Raw genomic sequence first — 13,133 nt, forward strand, 5'->3', positions numbered from 1 at the left:
TGCATTCGATGCAGAATCCGGTCCCATTGTTTCCTGTTGAAAATTGGCCGGATTGGACTATAGGCTCAGAAGTTATGGTCAAAATACTTTTTTTTCACCAAAATTGCGTAGAAATTGCTCACTTGAAAGAAACGAGAAAGGCACCATCACCGCTAGGTGGATTAATCTGGGTTTTTCGAAAGTTTTTTCACTTCCAATCTGTAGATTTTTCATAGGAAATCTTTTAAAATTTCTTTTGAAATTTTTCTGAGAATCTGTCAATGAATTCTACTAAAAGTTACTTCAAAATTTCAAGCGTGAATTCTTCCGAAAACTTCCCCAGATTTTTTAAGAAGTGCTCCCTTGGAAATTATATCAGTAATTCCGCAATCAATGCCTTTAAGAAGTTCTATAAAAGTTCTCACTGGAGTTTCTCCAGAAAATCCCCCAAAACTCTTTTTAAATTACTTCTCCAACTCAACAAATTTTCCCGCCGAAAATCCCAAAAAAAAAAAATCTCCAGATAGTTCCAGATAGTGAAGGTATTTTCAAATGAAGTTCATATGGAATTTTTCATAAAATCTCTGACTCTGAAATTCTTGAAGGACTACTGGCGTGAAAGGAGCATTTCCATAAATTCCCGAAGAAAAATATGGGACATTTTTGAATAATTAAATTGTCAGTCGGCTTTTTTCATACGGCGGTGGCGCAAGAAAATCACCGGCGGCTGCGGCGGCGTACAGGTCTAATATTATCTTGTTGTTATTCTATCATTATTATGAATATTATTATTATTATCGCATATTATCTTATTTTCTTTATTACCGCAAAAATCACTTTCTGCTCCTGGATATTCCACCAGAAGAATTAAAAGCAACAGTGTTGTACAACAACGCCACACACAATGCAACTTGGTTGTACAACATTTGACTCCACCCACCACAAGTCGGAGCAAAATCAAACTGTTTAGATTTCATCCGACCAACTTTGCAACTTTGAAACCGTCTGTCCGACAGGCGTACAACTTGCCCACAGACGATCCGACTTCACTTCGACTCAATCAAATTTCCTGGGGGCGGAGCCAAAGTTGTACAACACATCGGAGCGTGTGTGGGGCCCATTTTTGGCAAAGACAACAAAAAGACAACAACCCCACATAATCTTTTTTGATGGAATCGACCAATGATGTGTGTCTACAGTGGAATCTCCAAAGTGACTATGAATCGAAATGGAATCAAATTATGCTATATTTAAAATATGTAGTTTAGGTTAATCTTTTCCAAATTTGGTACCCATATTCAAATAGAGGATCGTTAGGCCACACGAGTTGGGAACCTCCAATCTATGATATGTCACTCTCCACTCTTTGATTTCCCACACCTTTCTCACCTTGAACTTCGCAGACTGCGAGAAACCAGATTGCTGGAGCGAGGATCCTACGCATAAACAAACACTAGTGGCAGAATGGTGATCTAGCCGGAAAAGCTAGACGCACTCTAACAAAGGATAATAGCAGCAAAACATGTGACACAGACTTCCGCGTAAGGCAAAATACATATTTCCACCATAAAAGGTAAACCCGATGTATTTACGATGCATGGAAGTGTAGCGAAGCAACATCAAGAAAATTCAAGCATAAAATGTTTGTATGAGTATCCGCACTTACACTTCGAACGCGCATGATCATTCATAAAGCAACTTTTAAGTTTCTGTTTTAATGAATTACTCATCTACTTTTAGTTGAAACAGATCTCCGGCGTGGAGTCTGTTGGTTCCATATCCATTGACAAGTGTCCCGCAGCTAGGGCGATATGGCTAAAAACGAGACGAGAACGTATGATACTCTAACGAATCAGGAAACGAACCCGTTCAACGATGCGAGCAAGCGATCACCCACCATCGAGGAGGAGGAGACACCTCAAAGTAGTGGGCTGGTTATCCATGTTGTGCCAGAGACGAGTAAAGGTGAGTAGATTGCGTGTGGAATAATGTGGATCAGAAAAGGCACAACTCTGTAGTGCTATGTCATATTGTTGCAATTTTGTTGAACCTCTTTTAGTCCATTAAGAACAGTATTATTTATTTATTTAAATAAAATAAACTGTAAAATTTAATGGCCATCTTCAGTTATTGTCGAACAGGGCGGCGTGCACTTGATTTAGAATTTTTTAAACTCATGCAAACCGGTAATCTGATAATTGATTCTAAATAGGGAAAACCAAAAACGAACAGGGGAACTGTTTGGAACTCCCAGGGCTGTAAGAGCAGTCGCGGATTTCGCGATTGTCGCGGATTTGTCGTGGATTTGCTCCTCCAGTCGCGAATAGAATTTGCTCAGTTTGTAACAGCCCTGAACTTCATCTCGAAGCTCCCATGTACATCTCAAATCAATGAAAAGGATTTTGATTCGTGATTTTTTTCAGCAGTAAGCACGCATGTTAGCAAAAAGAAGCTACGAAATTGGTGGTTTTCTTTGTTTCCGAATCCTGGCTCCTCAAAAACTGTGCAGAATTTGGGCCTGATTTGATGCTTCCTCGCTTTCCGCATCGCGTTTGAAGTTTGTGTGGAAATTAGTATGGGAAAACGTATATTTTTGCATTTTTACTTCTAGAGGTTTCAGTTAATCTTAAAACAAATGTCACATTGCGTTAAAGTATAATCCAAAGAATAACTTTGCTGAAAAAGGTACGTTGCTGGAATGTTCACGAAAAAAGCCATAACGCTACGAGGATTGTTCATATCATATGCAAAAAAAAATGTCTTTATTTGAAAGGTTTTCAGCCCTAGGCTGGCTCACCTATATGCAAAAAATCATCCATTCTGCCAGCACTGCTAAACGACGCGGGACAATAATTCAAACGAGTGTTATTTCAAAATTATTGTTCTTATAGTGCTTTGGTTGTTCGGTAGTGCTGGTAGAAACATTGATTTCTTGCATATGGTTTGAACAATCAATTTTTGAAGCGTAATACCATTTTTGTAGACTTTCCAGCTACGTCCATTCTTCGGCAAAGTCTTTCGGGATCTTTCAGACTAAATGCTAACGTATTGAGACACGTAATGAATTATTGGCAGTGGCTGGTTTTTTACCCGCCGCTGCCAGCATCCAGGCGCTATCGTATATGCGCAAATAGCCGGCATGAGTTAGCCGCCAGAAAATTGTATGGCGAAAGACATCTAACGCGGGTTTCCTCAAAATTAGGAACTTTTTATGAAAATCTATTTGGTACAGGTTATGTAGGAAGGTGTCCGCTACTACATCGACCAAATATTTTTTCAATGAAGATGCCTTTAGCCATACTGATTTCAGAAACCCCCGTAACGCTGGGTAGACACCTTTTCGTGGTGTGTTACGGTGTAAGATCTACCTCGGTCACATTGTCAGCTACAGGCAAATCCTGACCCAACGAATACCTTCCCCAATATCCAACTCCGTGGTACTTATGAGGGCGTCGCTGAGTCGGGGGCCTCTCATTAAGTAAGTACCACAGGAACACTTCCTTCCCCTCCTAAGTTACGCCAAGTTACGGTGAAGATGGGCGTGGCCAGGAGTAGTAATCCTCATGCTTTTGTGATTTTTATCCTAGATTGAAATCAAGGATCACACCAACCTTGATTTCTGATAGCAATCTGAATAAGGATTTCAAAAGAAAAACATGAGTATCACTAGTGTCCAATCTACGAAGTACACCGTAACTATGCTATGCTATGCTGCTTTAGCCATACTGATTTCAGAAAGTTAACACCTAGTGTGCCGCTGTAAGCACGTTCAAAGTTGGCGATTCATTGACGATAAATTGAATCCGCTAAGAGCAAAAATGTAAAAAATTACGTTTTCCCATACTAATCTTCATATAAATTGAAACACGATCGGAAAAGCGAGGATGCAACCAATCGAGCCCATATTTTGCACAGTTGATTGGAGTCCCAAAACTATTCAAAAAAAAATCCTTGATCTCACTTGATTGGATGAAGTTTGCGTTTTTCCATACAACTGAGCCCCAGTCTAATGTTCAGTGAGATGGAAAACGGAACAGTGCCTCTATATCGCTTTGAAGTTCTCCCACAAAATAACCCGCCCTAATTGGAATATAAATTTAATTTTTTTATTTGTTTGCTTGCCAGCGCGATGGAACCATATCGAAGATTTGGATTCGTTCTTCAATCGACTCTACAGCTACCACCAGAAGCACGGATTCTATGTGATGATGCTGCAGAGGGTTTTCGAGCTGTTCCAGTTCATGTTTGTCGTGGTTTTGATCACCTACATGATCAACTGTATAGACTATTCTATACTTTTCAAGTAAGTTAAATTGATCAGACAAAATAGATTGTTGAAAATCTCGCTAAAACTAATTTGTTTTTTGTTTTGTTCAGCGACAAAGATGAGTACCACAAAGTTAAACTCTCGGAAGCTATGTTGGCACCTGCAAAGTGCGTCGCCTCACTGGGAGCCATTGATTGGCTGGTACTGACAATGGCCGGTCTTTTTTGGATTTTCCGATTGTTCAAATTTCTGTGCCATTTCGTGCAGTTTTGGGACATCAAATTGTTCTTCAACACAGCGTTGAAGATTGCCGATGTAAGTTTCTTTCGTTCGCCTATTCAGATATTCATTAAATGCTTTCGATATAATCTTCTTTCAGGCTGACCTGGACAATTTAACTTGGCACGAGGTTCAAAAGAAAATCAGAGAAGTGCAATCGGAAATTCAAATGAGCATCAACAAAGAGCAGTTGACTGAGCTAGACATCTATCATAGGATATTGAGGTAGGTATTTTGTTAGTATGTTTTCAGATCATGCTCTTATTTTCGTTATCTCGTTTTGATTTTTCCAGATTCAAAAATTACATGGTTGCAATGATGAACAAATCACTTCTTCCATCTACGATTCAGCTGCCATTTTTAGGGACCGTAGTTTGTTTGAGCCAAGCTTTGCGCTACAATATAGGGTTAATTCTTTTTTGTAAGAAGCATGAGTTCTATTTAAAAGAAAATCATGAGAAAATTAAATGAAATTTTTATTTACTTGTAGGGGGACCGTGGTCTCCGTTCGAGAACAACTGGCATCTACGAGAGGAATTCAAGCGGTCAAACCGTCGTATAGAATTGGCCAACAAACTGGCCAATCAAATTTTCTGGGTGGCAGTAGCCAATTTTGTTCTGTCGCCTTTTATCTTCCTTTGTCAGTTGATGTACTTTTTCTTCAATTATGTTGATGTAAGTATACTTCGGTCTTCTATTAAGTAAAACAACACTTCAATGGAGATAATAATAATAATGCAATTATAGCTAATCAAAAAGGAGCCAGGAACATTGGGGATGAGGTGCTGGTCACAATACGGAAAACTCCATTTACGCCATTTTAACGAGCTGGATCACGAATTGGATGCGCGGCTTACTCGGGCTTACCGGCCGGCAGTGAAATACATGAATTCGTTCTCGTCACCACTTTTGATTGTGATCGCAAGGTAACAACAGCTGATTAATTCACCTAGCAGTAATGATGGTTTTCTCGTACATTATAAAAAACTATTTCTTGGGCAATATTTTTGAGCCCATAGTCCGGTCTGGTCAATTTTCAATATGAAACAATGGCATAGAATTCGCAACTTGCCCAAACATTTTAAATTTAAAAAAGTTTGAAGCATCTGAAGCACTTGTCTACTACCGGCGGTTGATATATGCTTGCTGGGCGTACTGACCATCCAACCTGCAGCTTACCAACTTTGATAACATGTTTTGGCGTCCGAGGCCGAACTCTTCTTGAGTTCAAGGATCATCTCGCCAATTCTACATTTTGGTGATCGACTGACATGCTTCCGTAAAGGTAGGCATTGAAAATCTGTGATCGGTTGAAGGTTGAGTGAGGAAGTGAACAATTCGAAACATATGAGTACTTATCTGTTGAAGAGCGGAAGCCCCTTCCTCCGATTTCAAACACAGGACCAAGATCTGACAAAAAGAGACGCGTCATGTCGTGTTGCTCACCGATTGACACGCTGAGATGTTAATTATTCTAGACCTACATTTGAAAAGGGCGTAACAGCCAAAATGTATTCCCCTTGTTTCTTCGTCCACATATATACAAGTAAAGAAAAAATCAGAAGGGTTATATACAAGATACGACCGCCCGACGGAAACTACGTAAAGCAGATCATAAGATAATAATTAATTTGCTTAGAGCTTAGAGTGATTGAAATTTTGACTGTTTCGCTCCCTGCTTGAACGATAACATTTGCTGTTTTGATAAACCTCCTAAATTTTAAACTGCATTGGTAGTAATTTAACTGAGTACGAGCAGTTTGAAGTTTGTATGGAAATCGCCCCGTATGTGAATGATCGTTTCGTGAGGCGGCTCATTAACTATTTAGGAGGAGATCCCCCAGCGCAGGACCGGATACTCAGTAAAACGATACTTGCAGAGCTCCCTCCTTCAGCTTATAAAGTACAAAAGGAAGCTATTTAAAAGGATTTTAACGGCATGGGATATCAGATCTTCATGTGATAAGCCTTGTACAAAATATGAAATTGAATAAAAATGTTTAAAATTTTGATGTTTCGCGTTATTTTAGAAGGTTTGAACCAACAATGTTAAAATCAATCTAATGCATTCTGATTATGTGAAGATGGTCCATATTAGCCATATTTTAAATAATGATTATGATTTGTTAGATGTGCCATATAATTGTGGTGTTCGGACATTGAGATTTTTCATAGCCATTTTTTACACCTGTTTTGTTACACTTACTTCAATTCAATTGTTTCTTCTTGCTGAGAAAGGCATTCAAAAAGGTGAGAATTTGGATTAGGATGTAAACAATTTAGCTGACGAGTCAAATAAGCTCTACTAACAATTTTTAATATTTACAGCTTGAAGCATGTGAAAAATATGATTATTCTGAATGATTTCTTTACTCATGTAACAGGAACTTAGTCACATTTGAACAATATTTGAACATTTGATGCAATAGTGTCCGGTACTAGGAGACATTTTTCTGAACCGTGAAATTTTTCTCCAAAATTCATCGTCGTAAAACGTGTTCAAATAATCAAATATAGCTTGTATGAATCATCAATGGCCATATTTTATGTATAAGGTTTAAAAGGAAACATAATCCGGATAGTTAGAGTTTTTTGTCAAATGGCTTATGTGTCCGGCACTGGATGATATCCCCCTAAATATAATCAACCCGAAGACTTCGAAGAATATTTCCTAATCTGTAAGACGGTTGTTGTTGCGAACCGATCGATTTCGTAAACAAAAATACTCATTATTGATATGTTATTCTTTTACGTACTCAATTGAATTTCCCACGATTTAGTATTTCCTTAATAATTTTTCTTGCAAGCAGCAAATTGTTTCGCAACAAAAACGATTTATTTACTCGCTAAATTTCCTATGTTGCCATATATTTTTAGATATTAATGAGCAACATTGCAAAACGGTTATCCAAAAAAGTTACTGTTTCCATAGTAATTCTCAAGCTTCAAATCGCCCGTGCTAAGTCAAAATACAACCAAATCTGTTAAAAATTAGGGAAGTTCTATAAAGACAACTGATACTACCGTTTAAGCATAGAGGAGCGAAAAAGTCAAAATTTGAACCACTCTTATGAGCATGATTGAAGCCATGGTTGTTACTCTGTTTCTGCCAGGCCAGATGTAATTACAAAGAGAACCAACAGATGATATTTAAGAATAATATAACCTTCAATGTGTACAAACGGGTGATCCAAATTTGAGTAATACTGGCGTCGGCCGTGTTCGAATGCGGGACAAATAATGGGTAGGAATATGTTGACATGATGCTCATATTAATAGAGGCAGACGAGCCATCTGCACTTCCACGAGTAACCATTGGAATGTTGGATATATGGGGTCGGGAGGTAGCGAGGTTCGTTTTGGTAAACGTTTTGCCGCGTGTAATGTGTAGTGTTTCCGCAAATCATGTTCTATCGTACACCACTTCATTTGTATTTCGACCAAAATTAGCGTAACTCACTAGGTAACTCACTCACTAATATTTTGACATGACAATTTAAAATTTTCATAACATTAATAAGTTAATGAAATGTATAAGTTTTGGAATGTATGTGGCGAATGCAATGTATAAGTTATTTCTCATACATTTCGTTAGGCACCTACTTTGGCAAAAAAGAAATCTTATTAATGAATAACATTGATTTTATTTACGTGTAGCTATATATGTAGATGAAGAATCAGTAGGAATAAATTTTAGCTGTTACACTCTTCTCAAATGTTGGTCTAGAAATAATAAACATACGCTGATGGCTTACTCAAAACCCCATTTTCCAGCGGTCTTTCCTACGCGTTTTGTGATTTTCCAAACCAAAATCTATTTTCCAGTGGTTTTCCAGACACGCTTTGTGATTTTTCGAACCAAAGTCCATTTTCAAGCGATCTTCCAGACGCGCATTGTGATTTTCCAAACAACAACCCTATTTCCAACGGTCTTCCAGACATGTGTTGTGATTTTCCAACCGACAATCCGTTTTCCAGCGGTCTTTCATACGCGTTTTGTGATTTTCCAAACCACAATTCATTTGCAGCGGTGTTTCAGACGCGTTTTGTGATTTTACAAACGACAATCCGTTTTCCAGCGGTCTTTCAGGCGATTTTTGTGATTTTTCAAAACACAATCCATTTCCAGCGATCTTCCAGACGTGCTTTCTGAATTTCCAAACCACAATCCATTTTCAGCGGTCTTTCAGACGTGATTTTCCAAACCACCGACAATCTATTTTCCTGCAGTCTTCCAGACGCGCTTTGTAATTTCCAAACCACCAACAATCCATTTTCCAGCAGTCTTCCACACGCACTTTTTCCAGACCAAATTCCTTTTTCAACGGTCTTCCAGACGCGCTATGTGATTCTCCAAACCAAAGTTAATTTTCCAGTGGTCTTCCAGACGCGCTTTGTGATTTTCCAAACCACAATTCATTTTCCAGCGGTCTTTCAGACGCGTTTTGTGTTTTTCCAAACCACAATCTATTTTCCTCCTAATCCCCGTCCATCCTTAAACATTGTAAACCTAACCTCGAGTCACCACGAGTACGTTGGCTTATTTCCTTCTCTTACTAATTTAATAATAAGATTATGTCGATTGTACATATCACAAAGAAACGTGGCTCCGTAAAGTGTTATACACGCCTGAGCCTACCAAATAAACGAAATTGGAAAAAAAATCTATTTTCCAGCAGTTTTCCAGACGCGCTTTGAAACTTTTCAAACCACAATCCATTTTCAGCGGTGTTTCAGACGCGCTCTGTAGCAATATAAATCACTCTCAGATACTCTTCGTACATTAACCACTTAAATTCAACTCTCCTTATGAAATTAGCGTCAGGATCCAAAAAACTTGGCAGGATCGCCAAAATGTGTGACCCCAAATGACCGGAACGAAATGCGATGACAGCAACTCTCAATGGGTGCGTGTGCACGCCACGGAGATCTGACAAGAAGAGCCGAGTCATGGCTTGCTGCTCACCGAATGAGTTTTCAGAACTAAATTAATGTCCAAATCCCGGAATACCCAGAAATAGGAAATTTACTTTGATTGAACCAAAGGAAGATTGTATATGAATGATCCGACAACATATATGGTGAAGAGTTTGCTTTAAAAAATCTCGTAGTTTCATAGGATAGTCCACGTTTTCGATAGAAAGTATGTTGATTACACTGACTAAATCTTTATTTTTTCTAGGAACGTAGCATTCATTTGCGGAGGCGTGGCATCTTTGATATTCTTGTTGGCAGTTTACGATGAAGATGTGTTTCAAGTGCAGCACGTGTTTACAATCTTTACGATCCTTGGGGCGGCGAGTGTAATTGCCAGGTATGTTAAAGAAAGCTCTATAGTTCTTCTCGAAAGAAGTAGACAATTCATTATGTCCTTACAGATCCATGATTCCCGATGAAAACATGATATGGTGCCCGGAGCAATTACTGCGGAACGTTCTCGCACACGTGCACTATCTTCCGGCTGCATGGCGAGGCTATGCTCACACTTCGACAGTTCGCGACCAGTTCGAGCAGTTCTTCCAATTGAAAGCGGTATGTTCGAAAAAAAAAAACTTTCTATGAAAAGCGATTCAAAATTTATTCTCTAATTAACTTTCAGATGTTCATCTTGAACGAACTGTTCAGCCCTTTTGTAGCACCATTCGTGTTGATGTTTACCCTGAAGCCAAAAGCACTCGATCTGGTCGACTTCTTCCGTCACTTCACAGTCGATGTGATTGGCGTTGGCGACGTTTGCTCTTTTGCTCAGTTGGACGTCCGTAAACACGGCAATCCAGATTGGCAGATTACCAATAGTGCCATCGAAAAGGACTCTACCGAAGCCATGAATACGCCGATGAATGATAACAATCAGTACACCCAGGGCGAACATGGCAAGACCGAGCTTTCGCTGGTGCATTTCACGCTGACGAACCCCACGTGGCAAATGCCACCGGAAGCCAGACATTTTGTTCAGGGAATCAAACGCCATGCCCTACAAGATCTGAACCGGCAGCGAGGGATGTTGTATGGCCCAACCACCATGACGAATGCCATGGCACAGAGTTTGCTTTCGATGGAGAGCCTTGGCGAGCAGTACCAATCGATAATACATCCAATTCTGCAGACCCACAACCTATCCAACTCGCAACAGTTAGGTTTATCATTGAATCTGGGTGGATTCGGCTCTCCTCCCCCGGTTCCACCACCCACTACGGCAACCCATCTGCCAACCGGACATTTTCAACAGTCGAATTTGCAATCGCATTATCATTTCAACTCGCCACCATCGTTCGATTTCGAACGGATGCTGCAACAAAATCTCACCGATGGTAGTACGGCCCCTCTCAGAAGCACGTTCCTGCATGACATTAACGAGAACGATGATGATGAAAACGGGGGCATGGGGGCGATGGGTGGCAATCCAATGCTTTCATCTAGTCAAGCTGCTGGCACTTTGGGTGATCCACGATCGACAATGAGTTTCAGCACCCGCGGCGGTATGAGTAGACGAGAGGGACCCGCCGAAGGATCTCGTACTGGACTTTTGTCAAGGTATTTGAAGTTGCTTCATGGAATTTGATCAAACATAATCACTTGTACTATCGTTTCAGTCTGTACGGGGAAAATGCAGTATCTCAACCGTCACACGAGTTAACGGCAGCAGATATGTGTCTTAGCACTTTGTACCTGCACGAGTTGCATCACAATCATGTAAGTACGAAATACAAATATGTAGCTACAGGTCTTTTTTTTTTTCAAAATGTTCGTTTACTAGGCTCATGCCTTGAATCAAAAAATTCTACAATCAAAAAACCTGTTTACGACGTTACGACGTATCTATTTTCTTGGCTACGAACTTGTGCTGGCTCAAGAAGATACGAATGGAGCCATCGTTGGGCTACCTTTGAGCTCAGCATCGCTTGTCGAATCACGTTGATCCATTTATCAGGCTTCTCCGTGTTGGTTACACCCTTTTGATGCCGCAATCCGTCCAGTGCGTTGGATGGTATTTTTTCTCCAGTAGCTCGAGAGCTTTTGGGCGTAATTTTAACGTAGGACTTACGTTTCCCTGTACTATACTGCCGTGAATCGCATATCTGTCCCATCTTTGCTGGGTTTCCTATTCATATGGGACAAACATACGATTCACGGCAGTATACTGGGCGTCATTTAAATGTTTGAAAATCGAGAGCGTTACGCTGCAAGTGATGATTTCGAACGTTATTAGCGCCTTTATCTTTCTATTGATTTTGAAGATTTATATATTAATCGACTCGTACACTCTCCAGCAATTTTTCAATTTCAAGGAAACTTAAGATTATTATCAATAAGCTATTGAAAATTTCAATTTTTGTCAAAGCCAGTAAAAATCTCAGATGTAACTAATCCCGTTCGTGCATCCCTAACACGGACATCAGAGTGATGTAAGTTATTGGCCTTCGAGTCCTCCGCAAAATTTCTTTGTGCATAAAAGAAGTACTGCCTGCCACGCACGAGTCATTAGGGACGAATGATCTTCTGGGTTACACCCAAAAGGCCAAGCTAGCTCTTCCATAAGGCAAATTTTGAAATCGAAAAAACAGTGTTCGCTTTCAACCGATCAATGTAAAATTTCGAAACAAAGTCCATTTTTGATTCGAGTTTCGATTCCACTTCGAGTGGTGTCCAGATTCCGTAGGGTTTTGAAATTATTCCAGATTCCGTTGGGGTACCTACGATATGGCATTTGGGGTAATTCAACGAAAACTTATTTTTTTATATGGAACACTTCTAAAACTTTTCCTAAAAACAAAGCTACACTACATACAGTTCCATTAAGAAATTTTCAGATTTTTGATGTGCTTATAAGGATGCCTTTAATGCCCCCGGAACAGCCGTAGGAGGGGACAAAACATGTCATGTGACAGGTCTTTCTTCATGATTTCTCACAAATAACCTTCTGGGACGTCCGTAAGGTCTGTAAGGCCTCATTGGCCACTTTTAGAACCTCATGGAGTGCTCCTGGGGAACCTGCAGGAATGGACATTTTCATTTGTTGACCCAAACATATCATGCGACTGCTCTATCTGCATGATTTCTCATGAATAATTTTCTGGTGATTCCATAAAGGACAATTGACCTCACTGGCCACTTCCAGAATATTACATGGTGCCCCGGGAACCTGTAGAATAGGACATTTACTACTTTAGACCAAGCGTATCGTGCGACAGCTCTATCTTCATGGATGTTCACAAATAAAGTTCTGGTAAAACTGTAAAGTGTAAAATAACTAATGGCCACTCCCGGAACATCACGGAGTGCTCCGGCGGAACCTGTAGAAATTGACATTTTCATTTTTGCACAAAAACCGGGAATCGAACCCAGCCACGGCTAAAGAGGGCCCCTATTACGAAGGCTTTAAAATCCGTTCGTTAAAAAGTACGACAAATTAGCTGCCGCACGAAGACACATTTTAGTCTACAATCAAAATTGTACTGGAGCCCCCTTGAGGGCTTCGGGTACCATGTTCAAGGGTTTGACGATCCCTCCCTAGGTCAACTGCGTGTTGTGGTACCTGATTTGGATGTGGTGAGGTTCGATAGTGGGCTCTGTTTAACTTCTACAAAAAGCTGCATGTATCCGCAAT

At 40.0% G+C, this 13,133-nt stretch overlaps 1 protein-coding gene across 1 annotated transcript in view; it reads left to right on the forward strand.

The window, feature by feature from the left end:
* LOC134226035 (autophagy-related protein 9A) overlaps positions 1-13,133 on the forward strand; it is a 33,913-nt gene that overhangs the window by 14,724 nt on the left and 6,056 nt on the right. The window contains exons 2-13 of the mRNA XM_062706550.1: positions 1,383-1,552; positions 1,720-1,944; positions 4,105-4,282; positions 4,357-4,561; positions 4,626-4,750; positions 4,819-4,946; positions 5,016-5,200; positions 5,273-5,451; positions 9,708-9,839; positions 9,904-10,057; positions 10,125-11,059; positions 11,119-11,218. Of these exons, the coding sequence (XP_062562534.1) occupies positions 1,791-1,944; positions 4,105-4,282; positions 4,357-4,561; positions 4,626-4,750; positions 4,819-4,946; positions 5,016-5,200; positions 5,273-5,451; positions 9,708-9,839; positions 9,904-10,057; positions 10,125-11,059; positions 11,119-11,218 (2,475 nt within the window). The 5' untranslated portion in view covers positions 1,383-1,552; positions 1,720-1,790. The remainder of the gene's footprint in view (positions 1-1,382; positions 1,553-1,719; positions 1,945-4,104; positions 4,283-4,356; positions 4,562-4,625; positions 4,751-4,818; positions 4,947-5,015; positions 5,201-5,272; positions 5,452-9,707; positions 9,840-9,903; positions 10,058-10,124; positions 11,060-11,118; positions 11,219-13,133) is intronic.

The sequence above is a fragment of the Armigeres subalbatus genome, chromosome 3 (genome assembly GCF_024139115.2).
Source record: "Armigeres subalbatus isolate Guangzhou_Male chromosome 3, GZ_Asu_2, whole genome shotgun sequence".
NCBI classification, from domain to species: domain Eukaryota; kingdom Metazoa; phylum Arthropoda; class Insecta; order Diptera; family Culicidae; genus Armigeres; species Armigeres subalbatus.